Below are 26,593 nucleotides of genomic sequence, written 5' to 3'. Positions count from 1 at the left end.
TATAAATATATTAACTTATCAAACTTTTTTCACTAATTAAATTCTTAATTATGAATTTGAATTCACATCTCTCACACTCTCTCTTATCTTCTTCTTTTCTCTGTCAAACATTGCAAATATATTCATTCCCAATGAAGAGTAGTGTTATATTGGTTTTTGGAATAATATGATGATCAACTAAAAACAAAAAAAAGCAATAAGAGAGAGAGAGGCCAGTTAGTTGACTTTGACTGCACTCATACCCAAAATTTGCTTCGACCACTATGCCAATTTCCTAATTTTAACATTTTTTTAATAACACAACACTTTATACACAAATATACATACATACATATAATAATAATATTCAAGTCCTTTTCACCATAAATTCACATGACATCTCTCAAGTAATCTCAACTTGCCTTTGCCTATATAAGTACCACTCCTTTCCCATCTTAATTAATATTCTCTCTTACTCATCTCTCATTTTCTTTATTTCTTCTTCTTTGATATTTAATTATAACACATTAATTGGTGTTAATTAGTTGTAGTAGTAATGGGTGTTTTCAACAACTATTACTCTATACTCATCATTTTTCTCATTATCAAGTGTGTCAATGGCTCCCCAACAAAATCATGGACCAATGCTCATGCCACTTTCTATGGTGGTGGTGATGCTTCCGGAACCATGGGTAAGTTATCAAACCCTAAAATTATTTAGTCTTTCTGTTAAGTTCTGATTCTAATGTAGGTAATACTCCATTAATTATTGATCAATTATGTTTGTATTTAATTAATTATAGGTGGGGCATGTGGATATGGGAACTTGTACAGCCAAGGGTATGGGACCAACACAGCTGCATTGAGCACAGCACTATTCAACCAAGGGTTGAGTTGTGGTGCTTGCTTTGAGATGAAATGTGTTAATGACAAAAAGTGGTGCTTGCCTGGCTCAATCATAATCACAGCTACTAATTTTTGTCCTCCTAATTTGGCTCTAAGCAACACCAATGGTGGGTGGTGCAACCCTCCTTTGCATCACTTTGATCTTGCTCAACCTGTTTTCCAACGCATTGCTCTTTACAAATCTGGAATTGTTCCCGTCAAGTATAGAAGGTACTCTTTCTTTTTTTTGTCGAGTATGCTTGATGCCTAGATCCAATTTTAAGCACAAGCTTATTAGGCCTGTGTCTATGATCGAGTTAAAAGAGATATTTTTTTTTTTATGAAAAATGTAATTTTTTAACTTTCAGCACAGGCTAATCAGGCCTGTGTCTTCGCCTCGAGTAAAAAGAAATATTTGAAAAATTTATTATTAAAAAATATCATAAATAATCTATGTGGTATGAAAAAAAAATGATAAGATTGAAGCTTGCATGTGTTTGTAAATATTGTTTATTTGAAAAATTATAATATACTAACTTGTAAACAACATGTGATGTATCATACTTTTCAAAATAATATACCATATCTTTTAATATAATTTTTTAAAAAATTCTTATCTTTACAAAATCTTTTTTGTCTTTCTTCTTCACAATCACCTTTTCTACATGACTTTGCAAATTTACCATTTTGCTAAATCACATTATTAGAAAAACACTAATTTTCATGCAAAATACTAATAAATTTTTTCACATGCAGAGTGAGTTGCAAGAAGAAGGGAGGAGTAAGATTCACCATAAATGGACACTCTTACTTCAATCTTGTGCTCGTAACAAATGTTGGCGGCGCAGGGGACGCAGTGGCGGTCTCAATCAAAGGCTCGAAAACCGGTGGATGGCAAGCCATGTCAAGAAACTGGGGTCAGAACTGGCAAAGCAACTCATTCCTTGATGGACAATCACTCTCTTTTAAAATCACCACTAGTGATGGAAGAACTCTTGTCTCTAACAACGTTGCTCCTCCCAATTGGAGCTTTGGCCAAACCTACTCAGGAGCTCAATTTTAATCAAAAGGCTTCTTCTTTGTTTTTTGTTACATTAACATAAGATTATTATTAATTAGTATAGATATATAAGAGAGGACATAATGATGATGGGAAGTTTTTTTTTCTTCTTTCTTCATCATCATTATCATTATAAGCCTCTTCTTCTTATCAATTCAAAGGGTCTTGGATTTTAGAAGAGGCTTTAAGAATGAAATTATGTATAATTAATGTGTTTGAGCTTTGAGACTAGTTGTGAGGTTAATCTCTATTAGTATTGGTCCAAGCTTTTGCTTTAGAGAATTACTCTTTTTGTTTTGTTTGTTATATTTTGATTGATTGATTGTTGTTGTTGCTGTTGTAAGTGTTTTCGTGTGTGTGACAATATGAGTTGTTTGTGTTGTTAGTTTACTTTATGTTATTGACAAGTGTTGTTGTAATGAAAAATCATTTGAGACTAACTTTTGTTATTATATCCATATTGCAAACAAAATTAAACATTAATTCCCATTATTATGTCATTCTGATTTTTTTTACACATTTCCAGTGACCCAATTGAAAATAGAAATTACTTTTATGATCTAAATGTAAAAAAGGTTATAATTACAGTGCTGAATTTGAAATCAGATAATCAAATCCAAATAGTTGAATTATTATTGATAGCAAAAAACAAGTGCACTATGTAAGAACTTTAACCTGTCCAAATAGCATTATTCATACTGAAATTCTCAACCAAATCAGATATTATGTTTCTGAGTTATGGGATCAACCACAAAATTTAATTTTAGCTGTGAAATGGTAAATTTTGTAGTTTACCATTTTTAACTAACCACTTGTGATAACAATTGAAAAATATTAACTAAAAAAAAGTTATATGATGAGTTAAGTAAATAAAATCAGCCACAAAATTTACCATGTTATATGATAGCTTTTTAACCACTTGTGACAGTTAATAATACAGGAAAAAAATAGAAAAATTTAATGTTGAGAGTGGGATTTGAACCCACGCCCTTTCGGACCAGAACCTTAATCTGGCGCCTTAGACCAACTCGGCCATCTCAACTTGTTGATAATTAATTCTAATATATAATTAAAATATACATAATTATTACCTAAATTAGTATCTAACTAATCACTTTTAGTAACTAATTAATTTCCTTCCCGCGCAAATTAGACTTAACTAAAACCCCAATTTCTCTTCTTCTGGTTTTTTCTTAGGGTTTCTCCAAACAACAACATGGTGATTGAGATTGACGAAGAGCTCGACGCAGACCGAATCTGCTCCACCGATTACTTCTTCGATCGAATTGGAGAACCTGTCCCACTCAAACCTCCTCCCTTCAACTACGATCTCAAATCCCTTCCTTCACAACCTCTAGCTCTCTCCGAGTTCCACGGCCTCATCTTCCTCGCTCTCTCTTCTGGTTCGTATCTCTATTTATCTCTCTCTGCTAAATTCAGTTTCTTTTCTTTTGCTTATTGTTCAATTTTGCTCTTTTTTAGGGTTTTGCGTTGCCAGGACTAAGGATGTTATAGCTCTCTCACTTGAAATTAAGGAAAACGGAACTTCTTCTTCTTCTTGTTCTATACAACAGTCCAGCCTTGTGGATGTTGCTATTGGAGAAGTTCGTATTTTGGCGCTTTCTCATGATCAGTCCACTCTTGCAGCTACTGTTGGAGCTGACATTCATTTCTTCTCCGTTGATTTGCTTATTTCAGATAAGGTTGGAAAGATCAAATATTGAAGCTTTTATAGATACTGTGTATGACTTTTGGTTCTTCTGTTGCTTTAATTTTTTTTTTTTTGGCAGCTATCAAAACCAGATTTTTCTAGCTCGGTGGATGAGTCAAGCTATGTCAAAGATTTTCGGTGGAGAAAGAAATCTGAGAATACTTATCTTTCTCTTTCAAATACTGGAAGTCTCTATCGAGGAACTCTTGATGGTCCCATTAAACATGTCATGGAGGATGTTGATGCTGGTACCTTTTGTTTTCTTCTTGTTTCTTACTTATATAATTATCAGTTTTTTTATAACATAAAATAGCAACTTCATTGTAATTTAGCATTTTGAATACAAAAGGGCTTGAAAATCAGCCCGGACATTATGCTCATGAATGCTCAATGCTATAACCAAAGAAATACCGAGAATGTCTAGCTAATAATGAGCTACTTGGTTTGTTGATCGTACTATAAAACGTAAAGTAACATGATGAAGAGAAGAAAGCAAATGTTTACAATCATAGATAATCAACCCAAAGACAGAAACAGAAGACATGTGTTGAGTATTATGGAAAGCTTCAATCTCCACTTCCTTCCAACTCTTTCTTTTGACCCAATTAAGTACCTCTTTTTATTCCCATAGCCTCCACAACCTCAGCTGCATATAGACCTCCGTTATAAGAAGCTTTAATTTCTAACAGCTTGCCTGCGGAGTTTCTAACCACAATCCCAAAGCCATATGAGTTTTCTCTTGCAAATAAGGTGGCATCAGCATTGATCTTGATGTTATTAGTACCCGATTTTGTCCATTGCTCAGATTTATTATCATCAAGCTAATTTCTTTTTGTTCGGAAACTCATGTTTGGGACAAAACTCTCAGTGGGTATATCTAGCAGACAAAATTAGTTGCTTTCCTGACTGGAAGTTTTAATTAACATTTTGAAAAAATTGTTGTAATATTTGTTTACACCTTGTTCCTTACAAAGGTTTTCTAATGCTAGTTATGATATTTGTTGTTTCTTACTTATAAAGAGACTTGGTAGGTAGCTTATGTAGTTATCAAGCTAATTTCTTTTTGTTATGACACTCATATTTGGGTAAAGATTCTCAGTGGGCATCATATCTAGCAGACAAAATTAGTTGCTTTTCTGTCGGAAGTTTAATTTACATTTCGAAAAAATTGTTGTAATATTTGTTTACTCCTTGTTCCATTCAGAGGTTTTCTAATGCTAGTTCTAATGTTTGTTTGCTGTATAGTTGAGTGGAATGCGAAAGGAAATTATATTGCCTTGGCGAGGAAGGATATGCTTATCATCTTGTCATCTAAGTTTAAGGAAAAATCACACATGGTACTTCCATTCAAGTCTTGGATTGGTGACTCTGACGAGGATTGCAATGTGAAAGGTGCAACATATTTATTATTTCTTTGTATCTAACTTTCATATGTGATATAACTGATGTGCATTCAAATTTGATTTCCTTTATTACTGATTGTGCCTTAATTTCTCCCTTTTTTCAATCAGTCACTTGACACAACTACTGTTTTGGTATATTTTATATGGCTCCTCAACAGTTAAGTTAGTATTCTCATTATAAGTATAAACACTAAGATAGACCACTGTCTTGAAAGAATTCTGTATAATGATCTGTATTGATACGAAAGGTAAAAGTTACAAAAACCAATTACCATTCTTTGAAGACTGGTTATCTCCATGAAAGTAATTTTACTTTATCACCAATGCACAAACCAGGTGTCTAAAGAGTAATCTAGCTAGCTATTTATTGGTTTATTTATACTAACAACCCTTTGACTGATCTTACTTAGTGACCAATCAGATTATAAGGTTTTGACACAACAGTTAGCATAATAAAAAAGTAACTAAACATACAACAATTAAACTAAGACTGCTATATTAAGTCAAATTTTAGTATGCAGTCATTAGTTTCCTGTCTATTTTAAATCACAAATATTTTATGTTTTCCTTCTGTATAACTCTAGTTAGTGTTACACTATTGATGTATAGCATACGATTGTTAAATTGTTTTCAAGATATAAAGAGGAAGGCGCCTATGACACTGAAATATTTCTGTAATCATCAGTGGATTCTATCAGGTGGGTTCGTCCGGATAGCATCGTATTAGGATGCTTTCAACTGGGTGAAGGTGGAAGTGAAGAAAATTACCTTGTACAAGTTATTAAAAGCAAAGGAGGGAAAATTTCTGATGTATGTAAACTTTATCAATTCAAATTTTGATCATGTGCTTGCCCAGTGGTTAATCATGGAAATTCTTTTTTTAAAGTCGTAAAACCTGTTGGCTTGAAAGTATAGGGGCTCAGAATCCATGGAGAATCTATTTTGACAATATCCAATACATATGTACCCACTGTTCTTATAAGTTGCACTGAACTACTAAGTGAATCTCGTTGTCATGTTTAATTTAATTTTGTGGAACTTCATTTTGCAGGCCTCCAACAAGTCAGTTGCCATATCTTTCTATGATTTGTTTTCGGGTGTTGTTGATGGTATTCTGCCGTTTGGAAGCGGACCTTATTTATTGATGAGCTATTTGGAGAAGTGGTATGTGCTTTTCATTTCAAATTTCTGTGGTATCTGTACCTTAGGCACTTGTAAGAACTTAGATTGATAATTTTTTTCTGCTGTTAGTTGATAGGCCAGGACATGCACATTAATGCAAGAAAGAAACTAAAGAAAAGTTTGACATTTTGTTGGTTCTTAAATGGAAAAGTACTTTATTTTCGGTGTTTTGTTTGTCATTATATTTGTTTCATTTTCACTCTATGTGTTGTCTTTGATGATAGGTTATATTCTTTTATTGTTGTACTTAGTTTGACCTACTTCTAATAATTAGTAGATCATAGAGTGTTGTCTTTAAGGAGATCTTTTCTTCATCCTCTTTGAAATCGGAAGAGGTTCTTGGTTAAAATAAATCGTAGATAAAGCATTCAGTAGGAGCGGTAGCTTTCTGTAGAAACTGAGTGGAAGTTTGAGTGTATGATCCAAAAAGGGACAATTTTGCAGTATTTTTTCCTGCACACATCATGAGATTTGTCTATTGTTTTGATAAATAGTATCGATATTGTTTTGAGTATATTAATTTAAGATTAATCATTTGTCACGCATAGAAGGGTAATTTCTGATTACTTTCCTTTTTCCATTGTGATCACAGGGAATTTGCACTAGTTGCTAACAAGAAGAATACAGATGAACATGTAGTGTATATTGGTTGGTCACTCGGAGAGGAAAAGAATGAGGTTGCTAGTGTTGATATCCAGCGAGATAACTTGCTCCCAAGGATCGAGCTTCAAGGTATTTATTTAATCACTTGAAGTTCTTTGTTTCTTGTTATGCTCTGAATTCAGTTAATAGTATTTAATCTATGCTTATTAATGGACTGTGTTTCAGAAAATGGTGATGATAATTTGATACTGGGACTTTGCACTGATAAAGTTTCATGCTATGGAAAAGTTAAAGTTCAACTTGGAGCCGAGGAACCAAAAGAACTGTCGCCTTATTGCATTCTGATGTGTCTTACACTAGAAGGAAAACTTGTTATGTATCATGTTGCATGGTACTTTCTTGTTTTCCCTTCTACTTTTGGTGGTTTTTGCATGTCTATATTTATGTTCTTATAGAGAATGATTTCTCTTTTCCTACAGTGCCAATGATAATGAAGCTCAACCTGAGGTTCCCCTTTCCGATGAAGAAGAGGATGCTAGTGGAGTAGAACTTGTGGAGGTTGAAATATCAAAACATTCTGTCAGACTGGAAGAAGAACAGTTAGGGAAAGTTCCCGTAAATCTTCAATCGAATGATGTTAATAAAAATGAACTTGATAAAGAAAAATATAGGGAGGTCCTCAACAAAACAAACTTGAAGCCTCCTAATGTTACTGAATCGTCAACCACTATTGCAACAAATGAAATATCCCAGAAAACACCCCATTCTTTGATCAAGGGTTTCAGCATGACAGGGGTAGCAACATTTTCAAGGCTTGATTCTAATGCTGCTCAGACTCCTACTCAGGGGCTTACAGGGTTTTCATCTAGTGCTGCTCAAACATCTACTCAGGGATTCGCATGGTTTGGATCTAATGCTGCTCAATCATCTACTCAAGGATTTGCAGGGCTTGGATCTAGTGCTGCTCAATCATCTACTCAAGGATTTGCAGGGTTTGGATCTACTGTTGCTCAATCGTCTACTCAGGGATTTGCAGGGCTTGGATCTAGTGCTGCTCAATCATCTACACAGGGATTTGCAGGGTTTGGATCTAGTGCTGCTCAATCATTTACGCAGGGATTTGCAGGGTTTGGATCTAGTGCTGCTCAATCGTCTACTCAGGGATTTGCAAGGCTTGGATCTAGTGCTGCTCAATTGTCTATTCAGGGATTTGCAGGGCTTGGATCTAGTGCTGCTCAATCATCTACTCAGGGATTTTCAGGGCTCGGGTCTCATGCTGCTCAAACATCAACTCAAGCATTTTCAGCATTTGGATCTAGTGCTGCTCCAACATCAACTCAAGCATTTCCAGGGTTGGGACCTGGCGGTAATTCATTCTCTGGAAAAATGTCAGCTGACTCTGTTGTCCAGTCAAATCGTAAGGAATTACATACTAGTGTTGAGACAGTCAAGGGGTCACCCGTGAATGTTGGTTTCACTGGTTTATCAAGAACTTCATCTCAATCATTTTCAAGTGCTAAATCCACTTTTCCTAAGGAAACTGATGCTAGCTCTCTAGTTGTGCCTTCAAGCTATAACGACAGCAGCGGTGGTTCTGAAATTGCTGGTTTCAATTCTAAAAACAGTGAAATGAACATTTCTGGAAAACAAGTCCATTTGAAGGAACCAGTGGGTAATTCTACTTCACACGGTACTTTTGGTAAGCTGTTCCAGAGTTCAGGACAGAGACCTGTAGCAACCCCTGGTAATATTGAGTCATTACCTTCTATTCGTGGATCACAAGAAAATGCCATACTTTCTGACTCTGCCAACCATAAGCAACATCAGACCAATGAGAATTATAGAAATCTTCAGCAGTCGGGAATACTGAATTCTGAACCAAATTTTTCAAAACAATTTGGCAATGTAAGGAACATGACTTGCGATAATTTTCCTCTCATATGTTTCTAGTTACTTGTATCATACTGTTTTTCTTCTATTTATTTGTTTTTTTTTTCTTTTAATAAATGAGATCAGACCTAAAATAGATGTTGGGTTTCGGGTAGGATTTATTGGGTTTAAAGATATCTATCATTGCTTCAGCTGTTAGAATATTTTCTTTCTTCCTTTTAGCTTTTCAAATCTGATTTATTTTTGAATTGGAAATTTTGGTGTTTGAAAGATTTAGTTTGGGAAACTGTAAACAAAATGTTTCACACTACATCAAGATTGATCGTGTTATTGTTTCATTTCACACTTTCTCTTCTTTGTAATATAGGGTGAAACTTTTCTATTCTTTTTGCCTAATACTGTTTCTTACTCTCCCATTCAGATTAAAGATATGACCAAAGAGTTAGATATGCTTCTACAATCTATAGAGCAACCAGGTGGTTTCAAAGATGCCTGTACAGTTTCACATAAGAGTTCAGTTGAAGCACTGGAGCAAGGAATACAGACTTTGTCTGACAAATGTAGTTTGTGGAAGGTGATGCCGTGTGCTAAATTCACAGCTTGTTATTTTATGGCTGAATTGTTTATTTTTGAGAAATTTGCTATTAAATTGAAGTTGTCTTTGGCTTTGTAGAGCATTATGGATGAACGAGTCGGAGAGGTGCAGAATCTTCTTGATAAAACAGTACAAGGTAGTATTTTCTCTATCAGCAAACATAACACGACACAAACTTAAAACACAGTTGTTCCCTTTGGGCTCCTTTAATATTGTTAACTACACATATTGATGATTCAACTGATTTTTAGTGTTGGCAAGGAAGGCATATATGGAAGGCATTGTCAAACAAGCATCCGATAGTCAATATTGGGACCTTTGGAATCGTCAAAAATTGAGTTCTGAACTTGAGCTAAAGCGGTGTCATATACTAAAATTGAATGAGGTAGTTCAAGATCTGTGTTACCGGCAATGTGTTAGTTCAACCTATTATTTTTCTCTTCTTATTCATTATTCTTTGTGTTTCAGGAATTGACTAATCAGTTGATTGAACTTGAGAAGCATTTTAATAACATTGAACTAAACAAATTTGACGAAAATGGTGGACTTCATGCGGGCAAGAGATCTACTCAGAGCAGATATGGACCTTCAAGGTATGTTAGACTTAGATGTACTATCCCTTGAAATACTTCCATGTCACTTTAGCATTGTTTTCTTTTTAATTCATTGTGATATATATACTTTTCGGAGACCAATTGCGATCAATTTTCTTTGACTCGTTGAGAAGAAACTTGTTGGCATTTTGATTTTTCTCAACTTTTATTATGTCTTGGCAGGCAGGTTCAATCCTACCATATTTTACATAACACAATGAGCTCACAATTAGCTGCTGCTGAGAAACTTTCTGAGTGTCTTTCGAAACAAATGGCAACTCTGAATATAGAATCACCTTCTTCAAAGAAAAAGAATGTCAAAAAAGAGTTGTTTGAGTCCATAGGGATTCCTTATGATGCCTCCTTCAGTTCTCCGAGTTCCACAAAAAGAAGCAGTATCCATTCAAATAGTAAAGTCTTACTTTCTGGTTCTACTGCTGCTAAAGTCAATACAAATGGAAAATCAAGCGTCTTGAAAAGTTATGGACAGGAAACTGCAAGGAGGAGAAGAGACTCTCTGGACCGGGTAATGTTTCTACGAAGTACGAACTGTTTCTGCATTTTTTCTTTTGTTCTGTTTTGAATTGTCCAAGTAATTTAAATGTCTACGAATGTATGAATATGATCTAGGGTCTCTGACTTGATTCAGTCAGTTAAAAAATTAGGGTTTAATTTCTTATTTGCTTAGACAAACATTTCTTTTTTTTCTTTCATATTGATCAGAGTTGGGCCAGTTTTGATCCTCCAAAAGCAACTGTAAAAAGACTGCTTTTGCAAGAGAGCAAGCCAAGTGTGCCTACAGATAAGCGAACAGTTAACTCTCACACACTGGAGAGAACAGCACTAGCTCGCTCGAGGGAACGCGTCTCTTCAACTTTCTCTCTTTCACAAAACAGAGGTGAACCATGACAAACTTTTCCATAAAAAGTTATTTCATTTACATTCATCAAATTTAATTATTCTTTTCGCCTGAAAAATGGTTAGCTGAATATTTCTTTCACATGAATATGACCAGCTGGAAATCTAGGTGAACCCATGAAACAGGCTGATCAAGAAAGTCCATTTGGAAGTGATCGTCCGCAGTTAAAATTTGCAGTGACAAAGTCTCCTACATTGCAAAGAAACCATATGTCACCAGCGTCTCAGTCGGTTCCTGTAGCAGGCCAACAGTTCATGAGAGATTCTAGCAATAAAACTGCTGAAAAACTAGGTAGTGGCGTGACTATTATTGAGAAGTCCGATGCAGTTTCAGTGAAGGAGAACAAAACTGTACCGAAATCTGATACCAATCTGAATCCAAAACCATCAGTGCCTGCAATGTTCTCCGGTCAGTCACCAGTGTTTGTAAAGAAAACTAGCGAAGAATTAAATTCTAGTAAAGAGACCACATCTAGTTGGATGACAGACAGTGCAAAGAATTCTCCATTCTCTATTACACCTTTTTCGGGAGTACAGAGTATACCAAAAGAAGTTGTACAGCCTGATTCTGCACTGGGCAAAACTCAACCTAGTGAAAAAGTTCTATCCCCTCCAACCTCCTCGGTATCGCTTTCAGCTCCAATGTCTCCCTTGTTTTCAACATCGTTAGCTCCTTCGTCTTCATTATCTCTTACATCTTCAACCGATCAAACTTCACCATTTTCTCTTACATCTTCAACCGATCAAACTTCACCATTTTCCATTAGCAAATCGTGGACCAATTCTAACACCAAAGCAAATGCAAGTCAAGCTATCTCAACATCTTCGACAGTAGCTTTTGCTTCTCCGGTTCAACCTTCGGGTTCTTTTGAGGCTCCCAAGCCACTACCACCCCCATCTTTAACACCATCAACCGTATCCTCGAATTCTGAGTCTCGCAAGATAGAATTGAAGGGTTCTTCAAAAGCTGATACTGACACTCCTACTCAAGCACCAGCTGTGCAGCAAGGTGAGCCAGACACAAAGCCTAAACCTTCAGTGTCATCTAGCCAAGTACCAGCCATCTTGCCTGATCCTTCCAAGGGTCAATTCGATTTGAATATTACACCTTTAGCATCAACCACCCCTAAAGTTGAAACTGCAGCAGTATCAACCACAGCCACTCCTAAAATTGAAACTGCAATGACACCAGCACCAGCAGCAACACCAGCACCAGCATCTGTGAGCCAACCGAATTTCAGTAGTGTTGTTAGTCTTGCACCTAATACGACATTGAAGAATGTGGCAGAACAGCCGGCTTCTCTGCCTACTATGTTCCAAGCACAAACTCCAACGTCTGGGATTGTCAGCACTGCTAATGCTAACAATAATGAAGATGACATGGACGAGGAGGCTCCAGAGTTGAGCAATGCTGCTCAACTTAGTTTGGGAGGCTTTGGTGGGTTCGGTCTTGGCTCTTCTCCCACTCCCTCTGCTCCTAAACCTAATAATCCATTTGGTGCTTCATTCGGTAACACAACAACAAACGTTGCAAGTTCTCCTTTCTCCATGAATGTTCCTAGTGGAGAGCTTTTTCGCCCTGCCTCATTTAGCTTTCAATCTCCACAACCTGCACAAGCATCTCCGCCTGCTAACTCAGGTGCATTCTCTGGTGGTGGATTTGGCAGCGGGACAACTGCTCAACCTCCCGCAAGTGGGTTTGGACAGGCATCTCAAATCGGACAAGGGCAGCAAGCATTGGGATCAGTTCTTGGCTCTTTCGGGCAGTCAAGACAGATTAACACTGGCTTACCAGGAGCTAGCTTTGGATCCCCAAGTGGTCTTGGTGGTGGATTTGCTGCAGCTGCTGGTTCTTCTGGTGGGTTCTCAAGTGCTGTTAGTGGCGGTGGGTTTGCTAATATCTCTCCTGCTGCTGGTGGCTTTGCTAATTTGGCTTCAAGTGGTAGCGGGTTTTCTAGCTTGGCTTCAGGTGCTAGCGGAGGATTTGGCAATGCAGTAGCTTCGGGAGGTGGTGGATTTGCTGCTGCAGCTTCTGCTGGTAGGGGATTTGCCCCGGCAGCTACACCAAGTGTTGGTTTTGGAGGAGCACCTCCAAGCGGTAGGCTTCCTACGCTGATTTGTTGATTAAATAATTTCTTGATTTTGCTTCGGCCTAATAGTTTTTGCTGATATTCCCCGGTACAAATGTTGTATTTTATGTGTTAGGTGGCGGATTTGGAGCTTTCGGCAACAAACAAACAAGTGGTTTTTCGGCTTTTGGTAACAATGCAGCAGCAGCTACTGGAAAACCCCCTGAGCTTTTCACACAAATGAGAAAATAAATTGCTATTTAAACTCAATTTTGAGCATTTCACCCAAATGAGAAAGTAAATTGTAGTTAGTTAGCTAGTTCATAACAATCATATTTAGATTGAATTTTGTTTAATCTAATATATATATTAATAGAGGTGATTATTTCTCCCCAATTTCCAGGCCTTGTTAATTTCTCTTTATTCTTTAAATGAATAATCATAAGAATAATGTTGGTACTTTTTAATGGTAAAGCTTAACTAAAACCACTCATGTTTAGCTAAAATAAACAGAATAGTAATGATGTGTGCACTCAGCAAATTACACTTACAATAATGTTGTGTCTTTTTTTACTTCAAATACAATATGAGCATCTCTATTAGAGTGCTATGTAGCGTATATTTTGTATGTTTTTTAACCCTCGGGTCACAGATTAGGGATGTATGATTCTCGAATTACGAACCAAAATAGAAGAACTTGTCTTTATTTTACCTTTAGCACATTTAGAATACAATTATCAAATTTGAATCAAATGTAATATTAACATATTTTTGAGTTAAATTTAACACAAAATTTACACTTTAAAATCAATGTTCTCTAATATGAATAATTTAGTCTATTTGGCTTTCCATCAATTTTATTACTTCAACAAACAATAATGTTGGTCATACAGTCAACCTGTTCTTTTAAGTTGAAACAATTACTACTTTCCACATTTAATCAATCAAAGAAAATATGAGTAACCTCAATATTATTAAGCTAACAAATGCTGAAATATCTCATTCCATCTTTGCTTTATAAAAATTGTTTAAGATATTCGTATTTTTTTTTTAATTTGAACTCTCATAGCTCAAGTTGTATAACTTGGCAACTTGCAAAGAAAATCCTTCAAACATTTCATTTATTGAGCGGTCTCTAATTCCTCATCACACTGAAACTCCCAAGTCAGAAATCTTCATGATCCGTTTGTTTAGGTCGGTTCTCTGCCTTCTTAAATGCGACAACATAGACGCAACCTAATTCAAAAAGAAGAAGAAAAAAGTTACACCACCCTTACAAACTCATTCACAACTAGAAGAAAAACGAAGATAAAGCTCGACTTGCCTCTGCTCGAAGTCTTAAAGCCTCCCTACCAGGAGTTTCCCGCAGGCCATCCATTAAATCTACCGAAAGGATAACATGGTTGCATTAATCACTATACGGCAGAGTGTAACATATTGTATTCGGATACATTACTATATACCTGCAGCTTGAGTCTCAACCTTGTAAACAGATTTCGCTAGACGTTGAATATGATTTCCAGCATTCCTACATTATTAACAACAAGGATTTTAATCAGATATAATTAAATCTTACAATAGGATATAGCTATAAAAGTAAAAGGAGTTCTCGAGTCAAATCTACGTAAGCTCGGTGTGCCCATATTTCATGTCCTTCTCAGCAAGAGCCGCTCTCTCAAGTAGTTTCCTACTTTCATTTTTCATCACATCGACCGAAAGGCTCAACTCCTTCACATTCTTCTCAGCTTTAACAAATTTCGCCTGAGTGAATTTTTTTTGCGGGAATGAGAGCAAAGTTGAAGACATATTAATATAAATGATTTCATTTCTTAGCTTTCCATAATTGTTTCAGTATGCAAAATCACATCTTCTTTTCTCCAAAGTAAATGAATAGACTTACAAATGGTTTTACAGTCAGTTAATAACATCAAGATGTTTCAAAATCATATAGAACTACTACCTCCTCACTTCGCAGTCGGCCCAATGTATGACGAAACAAGAACCTTCTAGGTCCTGCCAAGCGTTGACAACAAAAACATTTTAGCCAGTAGCAAAATGGTACAAGTATGAAGAAGAAGAAGGGATAAGAATTTTCCATCCCAACTCAGAATAAACTTGTATGGAAGGTTAAACTTATAGTTAGCCGGTATGATGCTTAACACAATGATCTAAGAAACAAGAATAGAATAAAAGCTTCAAATGGACACTGAAATTGAACAAAAAGAGAAAATGGCCGGACTACTCTTCTATTTCTGAAATCGTTTAGCTTAGTAACAATGAGTCAAAGAATGTTGTGATGGGCGTTGAAGGATCATTTTTAGTTTCATAAGATCTTTTCTTATAGTTAGCATATTCATAGGTTTTCCCTCAAAATAAAACTCAAACAACAAAAGTACAAAGCAAAACAACACCAAGTATTCAAGAGATTTGTTGGTTCTCTACCAAAGACCGAGAACTCTAACGTTACAAAATTCTCCGTTACCTTTTCCCTAGACAATTCCTATGCTTATATGCCCCTTAGGATCATATTCTATAGACCTTGTTAACCAACTCTAACAATCTGAAAATTACCCATATTGTCTTGGTGCCAAATGAGCACTCAATGTCTATCATCCTCAGCCAAATATCGAAAGAGAATGCACTAACTAAGACTAGTGTTTTCACATTTGCAAATTAAAATTCACTCTACATTGATATGATATTCTTAGAGAATAAAAGTATCTATCCAAATTGGTACACGGAATTATAAAATCCCTCAAAGAAAATCTCTTTATTAATGATGAAATAAAAGAATAATCTAGTTTTCGAGATGCTAGTAGCTCCAATTACAACCTTTCGAGAGGGCTGCTCTCTCCTAGAGTATCTTCTCTTCTATTTCCAACCTCCCCACAAATGAATTCCTCCCCCTTATTTATAGGCACTAGATAACATAAAATAGTGTTAACTAGGAAGTACTAAAAATAAGACAAAACAACCCTTTAAAATAAAAGCCAACTAAATAAAAATAAAAGCCATCTATCCTAGCTTATGTGTCCTTCTATTATATCCAAAATGTATAGGAGGAGGCTTATCATACATTCCTTATGCAGATTGTAATAAGAAAATGAATTTCCATGCTTTCCATTGCAATTTCTTACCATTAGAACTTAAACATAGAAAAGACATTTACTGTGTATTTATAATAAATTTACAAAGAAATGTATGTAGTTAAATCTATGCAAACAAAGAATGTGATACTAAAGAATAGTTTTTCCATCAATGCATTGTGTAAGTCTAGCTACCCTACCCCAAAGGAGGCAGCTCAAATGCTCAACCATGAAATGTTTCTTAATCCCCAAATAGTGTTGCCTAGTTTAGTTGTTAAGTCAAAAATCTAATAGTTTTCCCAACCAATCTATTGCATAAGAAGTTGAGCATCATAATAAGTGTACAAGTGACTGCAAGAAAAATCACAAAAGGATTGAATTTTGAAGAGAGAACACATAGATATATATACCTGGGAGAAGAAAGAGGGCAGCTGCAAGGCCAACCCCAACAGTAGCAGCTGGGTATTCCCTAGTACTCTTCAACTCTTCTGGAAAAAACAAACAAAGAAAGACCCAATTGGCCCTAATTTCCAGAAATTGAAGAAATGAATGAATCATGAAGAGTTAATAATAAAAACTACAAACGTTGAATTGTGTTGAAGAACTTGTCTTCATAAGCTGTGTAGTTGGATTTGGCATCAGCTACTAATTCCTGCTAATCAATCAAAGAATGAATAAAAATTACAAAAAGAAAACAACTTTGAGAGTAAAAAGAAAGAGTTAGTGCCTGGAGATTGGTCCAATGAGAAGAAGAGTTATGTTGGAGATAACGAATAGCTGAATGGGTGGAGCTCAGAACCATTGATGGTATTGAGGTTGAAGATGAACCATTATTCTTCTTCTCCATGGATTGACCTTCGCCGGCGGCTACAGGAGGAGACGAGGATTCCGATTCCGATTCCATCGCCATTTTTGATTTTCCTTGTTTACTCTTTCCCCTCTTATCAATTATTATTATTATTATTATTATTTATTTCCCCTTAAAATATTATATATTTAAGCCTAATTGTGAATCTTTCCCCTAAACTTTTTATTAAAATTGTTGGGTTCAATCATTTTTGTACCAAATTATCTCTTTCGAATTTTTGTATACATCACACGCTCCTTAATAAAATTAAGCAAAAATCATCCAACAATCTCAAAAATTTGAAAACTTTTAACGATACAGAAAATTAGAGAGCATTATTTTTCTTATAAATTTAATCACATGCCAATTTTTCAATTACTAAAATGAGTTATGACTTGGTAGTTACTTTGTGTAAGTTAGAGAACATTGTTTTTTTTTGTGGGGAAAAAATGAGTATGAGTTATTCAATTATTAAAATGAGTTATGATACTCATGGGTAAATTTTAATCTTTCTTTGTTTTGACAGAGACAATAGTGTAATTTTTATATTTTATACTTTTTATTCAAGTCGAGTCCGCATATAATTGAGTTGTCCATTTTTTGTTGATAAATTGAATATGCTAGTGTCGAGTCATATAAATATTAGTTTTATTTAAGTTTCAGTAAATTTTTCATTTTAGAATTTGGTAACTAATTTTGAATTATTATTTGAACAATCAACTTGTTTTGGAATAATTTAGTGCTCGAATAATTTAGTACTATAAACTGATGAAATTAGAACAGTCAGTATTATTAAATACAGGAATACTCATCGTTCTTTGAAGAGCTTTGAAAGGTAAAAAGACAAGTAGGTGTTTATGTTTAATATATTATATTCAGAAATCATTATTCTATTTTAAAAAAGAGACATAGAAAAATAAAGCAAAAAAAAAAATTATATCTTAAGGATTATAAGATGTTCAGAACTTTCATTATCTCATTTCTTCCAAACACAACCTTGATTTTCTTGTTCTTTGTTTATTTTTTCAATAAAATAAAGAAAAGTGGAATGTATGAACCTGCGTATTCCTTTTGCATCATACATAGGTAGTTAGATTAAAATATATAAATTATGAGACCCAAAGACCAACACTCTTACAAATAACATATAACTCTAAAGTCTAAACTGATTGCAAATATTAAAATTTGAAAATACATTTTTATTATTATAATAAAATATCTTAAAATAAAATTATTTTTTTATTAAAATAAAATAAAAAAGTCACCCAATAATTTCTAGAATTACATAATAAAAAAGTCACCCAATAATTTTTAGAATTGGTACATTTTATATAGAATAGATATATTTCTAAGAAAAAATAATTAAACTTATATAAACACAATGAGCATTGCTATTAGGCACCATGCCTAGCACTTTCTCGACATGTCGCGTTGCGATTGGCTAGCGATACTCTCTAAAAGCTATTATATTAAATTATATGAGACCCGATAATTAGTTGGACCAATAGCGATATTAACACATAAGAGGGTGCTAAACACTACTGGTACCCTTTAGCATTTCTCAAACACAATTTCAATCAGTATAGTAACATATATTTATGATGTGAATAATAGAAGAGTGATATAAGTTCCAAAATGAATATTGTTAATTGTGCAGGAGAAAGTAAAACACAGATGAATGATAAAGAAGAAAAAGATGGATAGGAGTGATGTGTCGTTGATACTACTCGACATATTTGTTCAACTTATTCCTAATTTTAAATGTATATACGTACGTAGTGCATGTGTGATTCTAAATTATATTTTAGTGGCAAACACTTAATCACTTTCACTGCCAAAAAAGGTTTAATAATTCGTTCGCTTGACTCAGCTCTCCCTTTTACATTGCTATATATTTAGAAACTACGATATATATGTACATAAATTATACATTCTCATCGGAATTTTTTTCCAAGAGATCGATCAAAGGTTTTTGAGTATGCATGCATGGACAAAAACCATTATTACTTATTAGAGTTTTTGCCTTAGACAAGTGTTAACTACGAGTGTTATTCTTAATTATATAGGTCGGATTCGTTGCTATGTGTATATTTGCAATAATCCCATAATAAGACAATCTGTACTGCAATTCTGTATGTCCCAATGGCTTTGATCATAACTATTTCAAATATGCATTAGTAGTATTAAGAGATGATTATGAAAGTAACCTCATAATCAAGTACAAGGTAGTGAAAATTAGTGTGGATGCAAATGATTTAATAAACATGTCATCTTTTGTTTAGAGACTAGACAATGGAGTCGTTCGACTATTAAATTTGCAATGCCCATTAATTCCTTTATGGAATCAAGAGAGTGCCATCATTGGAAGCAATAGAATGTTAGACATTTATATATATAAACTGAAATGTATATGTTTAAGTATTAAGTGCGGAATTAATCAAACATATATACACTATGAATAAGGATCGAAATACCTCCAGCCATTGAATCTTGAGCTTCAAACCCACATAAGCTTTGATCTGCAAAAGAAATTGACTACCATGGGTAATCGGGCTTCCTCGCTCTCTCAACTCTCTTTAGATGGAATTTGCTGTTATGAACAGAATGAGTGAGGAGCTCGGGGACCGAGACCCTATATTTATAGGTGAGATACTCCATTAGTATCTGTGCCACATTAATTGTCAGAATATTTTGACAATTAATTCAGGAAATCAAATCAGGTAATGAATATAGAAATCTGACCATATATAGAATATTACGTAATTGATTCTATCCAGATTCAATGAATATAAAATATTCATTTATCAGAATCAATAATATTATTTTATTTCCTTAATTAGAAATATTCTAATATTCTCCCACTTGGTCAGCATTTAAACTAAAACATTCAAACCCAAACGTTCCTCATTATATAATAAACATACGAATCATAGCGACATGTCCTCATTATAAGTCGAGTATTATCTTCCATGTATTACGATATATTTATTATATAACAATGTACTTTATGTGGCAATGTACTTAAGTGAATAAACCCTAACCCTTATGTTTATTCAGGTCCTCTTACGATAATTTTCTCAGATGAAATTAAGGTGCACATAAATATGAGAAAATATCGAAATTAGAGTTTCATTAAATAATTTTTGGTTGTACAAATAAAAGCATATGGGTTAACTGAATCCCATATTTACTTTATGATCCTTGAATTTGTGTTGCGGCATGCCTTTAGTCAAGGATCTATGCGATCACCCAATTCAGTTTGCGTGATTAATGACCACTTATCACGCCTTTTTATGGCTAAATACTTAATGTCGATATGCTAGCTTCGACCAGTACTCTTAGAGTTATTAGCCATAAATATTGTAGCTGAATTTATCGCAAAATTTTCTTAATGGCCTAATGAAAGCCGTAATTCGAACTCTAGGCCTACTATGAAACTCTATAATACATCATACGAGATGTATCCTCAAAACAATAAATGAATCTGACTTCTATAGTGAAATAACAATCAAGATTCTCTACAATATAACTTACTGGTAATCTTAAGGACGTAATAAAATATTGATTTACGTTAATAAATACAACCAGTGAAGTATGTTAGAATCTAATTGGTTAACTATATTTCCAGATGGTCAATTCATCTTAAAATATGTATGAATATAATTTTTAGTATCTTAAAGATACCTCATCACTTTGTATGAAAAATAAAGTGGTCTTAACTTTAGTTATTCGATACTACTTAACGATCCCGAAACAAATGTAATGCAAAGTCTTATTCAGACTCTTAGGCATACATTAGGCTTCTAAAATAGAAGCAAATGAATGTTCTTAATTTATTCTCACTCCAGATCATTTTTCAGATGCTGGTTCGAGTTGAATTTATTACACTTAAAGATAAAAGTTATATCAGATGAATAATACATAATTTTATTTAATCAGAGATGCTGTGGCTACTCTCTAATTAATTAAAAATATATATATTATTTATATTCCTTATCTCAAAATAATAATTTGAGATATGAATTATTTCAACTTATATAGAAAACTTTTATCATCATTTGCAAGTAACATATTGTCTACGTATAAAACAAATATTACTCCCACTAACCTTCTGGTATATAATTATTTCCATAATTCTCTTTTCAAACCTAAAGGAAAAGATGATATAATACCAATTTGTGAGATGTTTGTTTTAATCTATAGGTAGACATCTTAAGCTTGCATATGTTCACCACTATTAGAGAAAAATCTTTATGGCAGCTGTATACCTTCTTCTCTAGTTCACTTTGTTTGGAATTGATTAATGAATTGAAACAAGCAACAAATGCCAAGGTCTATAATAGAATCTTTTATAAAAACAAGTGAGAATGTAAATCTCATTTGTTATTGATTCTTAGTTCAAAATGAACTTCTTAGCAATGAATATTCTTTTATATCTTTATGTTTCTCAATGTTGCCTAATGAATATTATTGGTGAAAAAACCTATGCTTAATTAATGTTCTCCACCCCATTAGACAACTTTACTAAAGATAAACTTTATTGCTATTTAAGATATTCATTTCTTCATTCATGGCATATTGTACTACAACTTCAATTCTTTATCATTCTATAATTTAATTTGTGTCTCAAATTAATATTGTAGTTGAACTCTTATTGTACAAAATGTAATCACTAGAAAACATTGATCTTACTGTTCTAATAAGTCATCTTAAGGATGGACCAACAAACTCTTAAAAGAGCAAATGGTTCAATAACATGTTATTTTAGAAATTGTAAGCAATTACTAAATAACATAACTTATTAGAATTTTACCAATGACTTGTATATTATTAATGATTAGTTATGAATTCTCAATAACCATTAATCTGAAGGGATGTTGTGAATCATAATTAATCTAACACTTGAGGTGGAAGTTTGAGAAAATATGAATGATCTTTCTCGGAAACTAGGTTCCTAGATTGATCACTCCCACTGATCAAGTCAATTCTTAATTCCACAATTCTAGTGTTGTGAGATGGATAATAAAATATGTAACCCTTAAACCTTATAGCTTTTCAAATGAAATATGCTCATTTATGGTTTAGGGCCCAGATCTTTTCTTTGACAATTGTACTCTAACTATATATGGGTATTTATAAAATGTGTACATGTCATCAAGTCGGTTTTCAACCTTATCACAACTCAAAATATGTTTGAAACAACTTTGGTTAGAACACGATTCGATATGTACACCCCATTGTTGAGTATCAATAGACAAAGATTTAGGAAAGATTGGAGTTTGCTATGTAGGCTCCACCCCATGTCCAAAAAATGCTTAGTTTCTTAAATCTGTTACACACTATAATTTGGGTGTACCAAGCATATGTATCGGGCAATGAACCCATGCTTTTAAAGAAACTTTACAAATACACTGGGAGTTTATCCATACTCACGAATTTGGATGTAGTATTCTCCATTTTATATTTGATCTCACTATCTTAATATGCAAAATGCACCATTTCTCTACTTAAGATTTAAATGTCTTTGAAACATATAAATCCATACTTTTGTAGAAAAATTATTTATGTGAGTAATCGTTAAAAAAGAGATGCAAAATTTGAGTCCATGTCTTCAAAATTAATTGACTTGTATGATTTCTAATATGATAGAATTCTAGTATGCACCGATTTTGACTTGTTGGAATACATATTCTTAATGAAATTCACACAAGTTCTAAATAAAGTTAGTAAAATCAAGTGTAATGAAGATCCCCACCATTTACTAACATTTATTCTATTTATGGAGATATGTTCCATAATTTTTGGTGCTATAATGTAGAAGAATTCTTATTAATAACACATTTCTTATTGTCAGATTGAACTTGCATATCTTTATGAGTGACATCATTTGTAGTAAAGACCTCTAAATGTGTCTAAATCAAGTTTCAATAGAATCTTGGAACATAAAGATCTTTGCCAATTTTAAAACAAAGCCACTACTATATTGCTTGTTCCTTAAACTTCTAAATGTGAGAAGTTATCTTGTCTGTGGATAAGATTTGCTCACGATTCTTGACTTTCTTAGGTTTATTTGTAAACCTTGCAAGAAATTATGAATGTGGAATAACAATCTAAAATAATCCACTATGTGTTAATAATCACATTAACTATATTAGAATGAATTCATACACAATAAATTAAAATTTATTGGTGATAATAAAGTGTGATTTATTTTTCTTAATTATACAGTAAAAACTGTACATTTTAGATTAAGTTATCAGAATAAATTTTTGGAAATTTCTACTGGTATGGAAGAAATTTATGAATAGTGATGTAATAAAATTAGTTTTGAGGTTTAAATGAATCATGTTTTTACCAATGAATAAACATGCTTAAATATGAAATCTTATTAAACAAAAATTGCCTGTGGGCTAAATTTTTAATTTAATAAGATTAGATTTAGATGTAGATTATGATAGATTTACACAATTTATGAAAAACTTAAAGTTTAATATTTCTATCTTAATGAAAGGTATGAAACACTTAATTATTTATAAATGTTTCAAAATTTTATACTTTATGATAAAATTATTAAATTAAATCTACATAATTTCCTGTGGGATAAATTAAGAGAATTTAATTTAACATATTAATCATGTGAATATAATAAAATCCCTGTAGGGTAAGATTATTATGTTCACATAATTCATGTCCATTATGTGATCTTAATCCACTTAATATATATAATTTTATATAATTAAGGATGCTGTGGCTACTCCCTAATTATTTAAAATTATGTGGTTCACTAGACACCAAAGTATAAACTGAAGATTAAAATTTTACTAAATCCAAAATTGCCTGTGGGCTAAATTTTAAATTTAATAAAATTAGATGAACTTTATGATAGATTTAATTAAACAATTAGTTTTGGAAAATGAAGGTTTATTATCTATCTTTAGTTAAATTTGTGATAACACTATTAAATTAAATCCCCATAACTCCCTGTGGGGTAAATTAAGAGAATTTAATTTAACATATTATCCTAATTAATTATACAAATATAATAAAATCCCTGTGGGGTAAAATTATTATACATATATAATTAATTACAAGTTATGTCCATTAAGGTGAATTTTAATTAATATATAATTTTATACAAATAAGGATGTTGTGGCTACTCCCTAATTATATAAAATTATATTTTCACTTTGACATTAGGTATTGGGCTCTACCTAAAAGTAATTTCGTTATTAACATAGTAGACAATCACTGAGATTAATGCTCCTAGTGTGGTCGTCCGAAGATCATTAAAAACCGTTCTAGATATGAGCATTTGTCCCAAATTCATGTTTTCTTATGTCAAACCACAAAATTACTTACATTTTATTCATATTTTATTCATTTTAGGAAGTTTTATGAATATTTTATGAAGTTTTATGAAACTTAATGTGCTATATAAAATATTCAACCTATCTTAATGTTTGAATATTTCTAAATATATCTAGCACTATAAAAGGAATTTATGTATAGCATTTAAATCATACAAATCTAAATTAATTGCATTAAACATAAATTTGCCAAATAAATACAAATTAATACAATTATTGTATGATAATAAATTAAATGCTTAATTCCATAATATATAATTAATTATGCATTTATGACCATATAATATCTTAAATATTTATACTAATAATTAATTTGTATAAATAAGGTAATTATACAAATTAGTACAATTAATTATATGGAATGAATTAAATGCAAAATTAAAGACTATACTTAATGGCAGATTTTTCAAATTTTATTAATTTAAACAATAAATTACATAAATTTGGTAATAAATAATTAAATGCACAATTATACAAATTGCACAATTATTACATGCCTAAATAAATCATGTAATTAATTACCATATTAAAACAAATTTCCATTTTCAGTTTATACTAAATAACATATTAATTCTAAATATATGTATTAAATTAAAAATGGAAATTAATGAATGTAATTTATTGACTAAATTAACAATAGGAGAATAATTTATATTTCCAAATAAATAAAAAATATATAAAAAAAATCGAAATTTTTTCCCTTTTTTTTTTTTTTTTTGGAAAAATACCGCCATAAACGACATGATAAAATTTCCTTAAACTTCCAAAAATCATGAAATCAATTCCAAATGAATCTAAATGCAAAAATTAAGACATTCATATAGATTTTATGCATCGAAAATGCATAAAACAAAGACTTTAAAAATCACCAAAATTTTCTGAAAAAATAATTTTGAGATTTCTTTGTTTTTTCAAAGTGGATTTTCATGCTTAGAACAATCTATATTAATATATGAATGTATTAATACATATACAATATATATATAAATATATATACATATATATACAGAAAAATAAAAATACTGTATGTATATATATAAACATGAAATGTATATATGTATATATTTGTATATAGCATTTAGATATATAAATATATATATATATATATACAACATATATACGTAATGCAATGAAGAAAATATATCTATTCTATATAAAGTGTGTCTATATAACTAAAATTCTTATTTTTTGAGAAATTTATGGGTGACTTTTAATTTTTATTTAATAAAATATTATTTATATATAATAAAATAATAATAAAATAAATCTCATTAATATTTGAACTGATATTTGGGTGACTTTTAATTTTTATTTAATAAAATAATAAAATATTATTTATATATAATAAAATAATAATAAAACAAATTCCATTAATATTTGAATTGATATTTGATGCTAAATATTCGAGAATCACAACACATTAAAAAAAAAAACCCGGGATTTGATACTCTGAGACTCTCAATTAAAAAAAAAAAAGTAATATGCTCATCAAATTTGTATTTATTTTTAAACATGGTGAAAAAATGAATTATCTTTCATATTAAAATTTTATATTGGTTTACTATTCAACAACCTTGTTAAGAATTCTTGTAAGTTGTAACCACAAAATTGCCAGGTCAAACCAACACTTTCATTGCAATATTCACAGACTAACTACAAAATTATTTCATAGCATTTACAGAACCGCACACCCCCAATCATCTTTAATATGGACGTATCAGAAGCCAGATCATTAACCTAAATTGGTTAGTTTTATTATGTTTTGGAACAAATCGTCTATAATATAAAAAACCCATCATACTTGTATCTTGAAATATTCTTCAGGAACCAAGATTTTAAAACACAATTGTTACCTCCTTAAGGTCAACCCACTCCCAAGTCTCATTTGTTGTATTTATATCATAGACCAAAGCATGTCGGCCCTGTAAATAATAAGAAAATCAAACGTGGTTTAAATCTCAAGGCAATAGAGCCTTTTCCGTTAAATCTCAAAGATACATAAATATACAAGATAAAAAAGCCAATCTAAGAAGTGGGTGCCACGTTAAAGCTAAGGAAACATTAAGCAACTGTTAGGCTTGTTTTACAATTTATGGTGTTTTAAAAGAACATATCGAAACAGAAACACATAAAAAAACCTCCACATCATTTAATTTTTTTTAAGGTAGTGTTCAACTAGGAGATCTAACGAGTTTCGCCCCTTCGCTAATGGCTTCTAAGAGTTCAAATTCCAGTATTGTATAAATCTTCAATTTGTTCTATTTCTTATATTAAATGAAATTTTGCTACTTTTTTTTTTAATTTACAACTTTATTGTTTATATATTATTAGGGACATTCATGGAAATTAGGGTTTCTTTGAAATATACAATTAATGAGCATTACTTTTTGATCATAGTGTGTTTT

General features: G+C 32.3%; 3 protein-coding genes and 1 non-coding gene across 5 annotated transcripts; 2 read left to right on the top strand and 2 right to left on the bottom strand.

Annotated features, from left to right (window-relative positions):
- Window positions 1-405: 405 nt before the first annotated feature.
- On the top strand, window positions 406-2,364 carry LOC115724659 (expansin-A1). Its single transcript, XM_030653998.2, has 3 exons — window positions 406-671; window positions 783-1,095; window positions 1,621-2,364. Exons 1-3 carry the CDS (start codon window positions 536-538, stop codon window positions 1,925-1,927), a joined length of 756 nt encoding a protein of 251 aa, XP_030509858.1. The 5' UTR covers window positions 406-535; the 3' UTR covers window positions 1,928-2,364.
- A 521-nt stretch (window positions 2,365-2,885) lies between these two features.
- Window positions 2,886-2,966, bottom strand: TRNAL-AAG (transfer RNA leucine (anticodon AAG)). Its single transcript has one exon. It is a non-coding gene; the product is annotated as a tRNA-Leu (tRNA).
- Window positions 2,967-3,103: 137 nt separating this feature from the next.
- LOC115724921 (nuclear pore complex protein NUP214) lies at window positions 3,104-13,284 on the top strand. Of its 2 annotated transcripts, XM_061117677.1 has the most exons (17): window positions 3,104-3,327; window positions 3,407-3,627; window positions 3,715-3,883; window positions 4,881-5,027; window positions 5,724-5,848; window positions 6,090-6,202; window positions 6,813-6,952; window positions 7,049-7,214; window positions 7,303-8,728; window positions 9,135-9,287; window positions 9,387-9,444; window positions 9,560-9,693; window positions 9,777-9,901; window positions 10,085-10,427; window positions 10,625-10,799; window positions 10,917-12,917; window positions 13,025-13,284. In XM_061117677.1, the coding sequence occupies exons 1-17, from the start codon at window positions 3,141-3,143 to the stop codon at window positions 13,138-13,140; spliced, it is 5,799 nt and encodes a 1,932-aa protein (XP_060973660.1). In that variant the 5' UTR covers window positions 3,104-3,140; the 3' UTR covers window positions 13,141-13,284. The 2 variants fall into 2 exon arrangements, with proteins under 2 accessions (XP_060973660.1, XP_060973661.1); XM_061117678.1 differs by lacking the exons at window positions 3,104-3,327; window positions 3,407-3,627; window positions 3,715-3,883; window positions 5,724-5,848 and having other exon boundaries at window positions 4,887-5,027.
- A 558-nt stretch (window positions 13,285-13,842) lies between these two features.
- Window positions 13,843-17,050, bottom strand: LOC115694749 (RGS1-HXK1-interacting protein 1). Its single transcript, XM_030621842.2, has 8 exons — window positions 16,702-17,050; window positions 16,560-16,626; window positions 16,385-16,462; window positions 14,849-14,901; window positions 14,513-14,649; window positions 14,352-14,416; window positions 14,213-14,271; window positions 13,843-14,124 (listed from the first exon to the last, which is right to left on the bottom strand). Exons 1-8 carry the CDS (start codon window positions 16,882-16,884, stop codon window positions 14,035-14,037), a joined length of 732 nt encoding a protein of 243 aa, XP_030477702.2. The 5' UTR covers window positions 16,885-17,050; the 3' UTR covers window positions 13,843-14,034.
- Window positions 17,051-26,593: the final 9,543 nt, after the last annotated feature.

The sequence above is a fragment of the Cannabis sativa genome, chromosome 6, assembly GCF_029168945.1.
Source record: "Cannabis sativa cultivar Pink pepper isolate KNU-18-1 chromosome 6, ASM2916894v1, whole genome shotgun sequence".
NCBI classification, from domain to species: domain Eukaryota; kingdom Viridiplantae; phylum Streptophyta; class Magnoliopsida; order Rosales; family Cannabaceae; genus Cannabis; species Cannabis sativa.
This window is presented reverse-complemented; position numbering and strand designations above follow the sequence as displayed.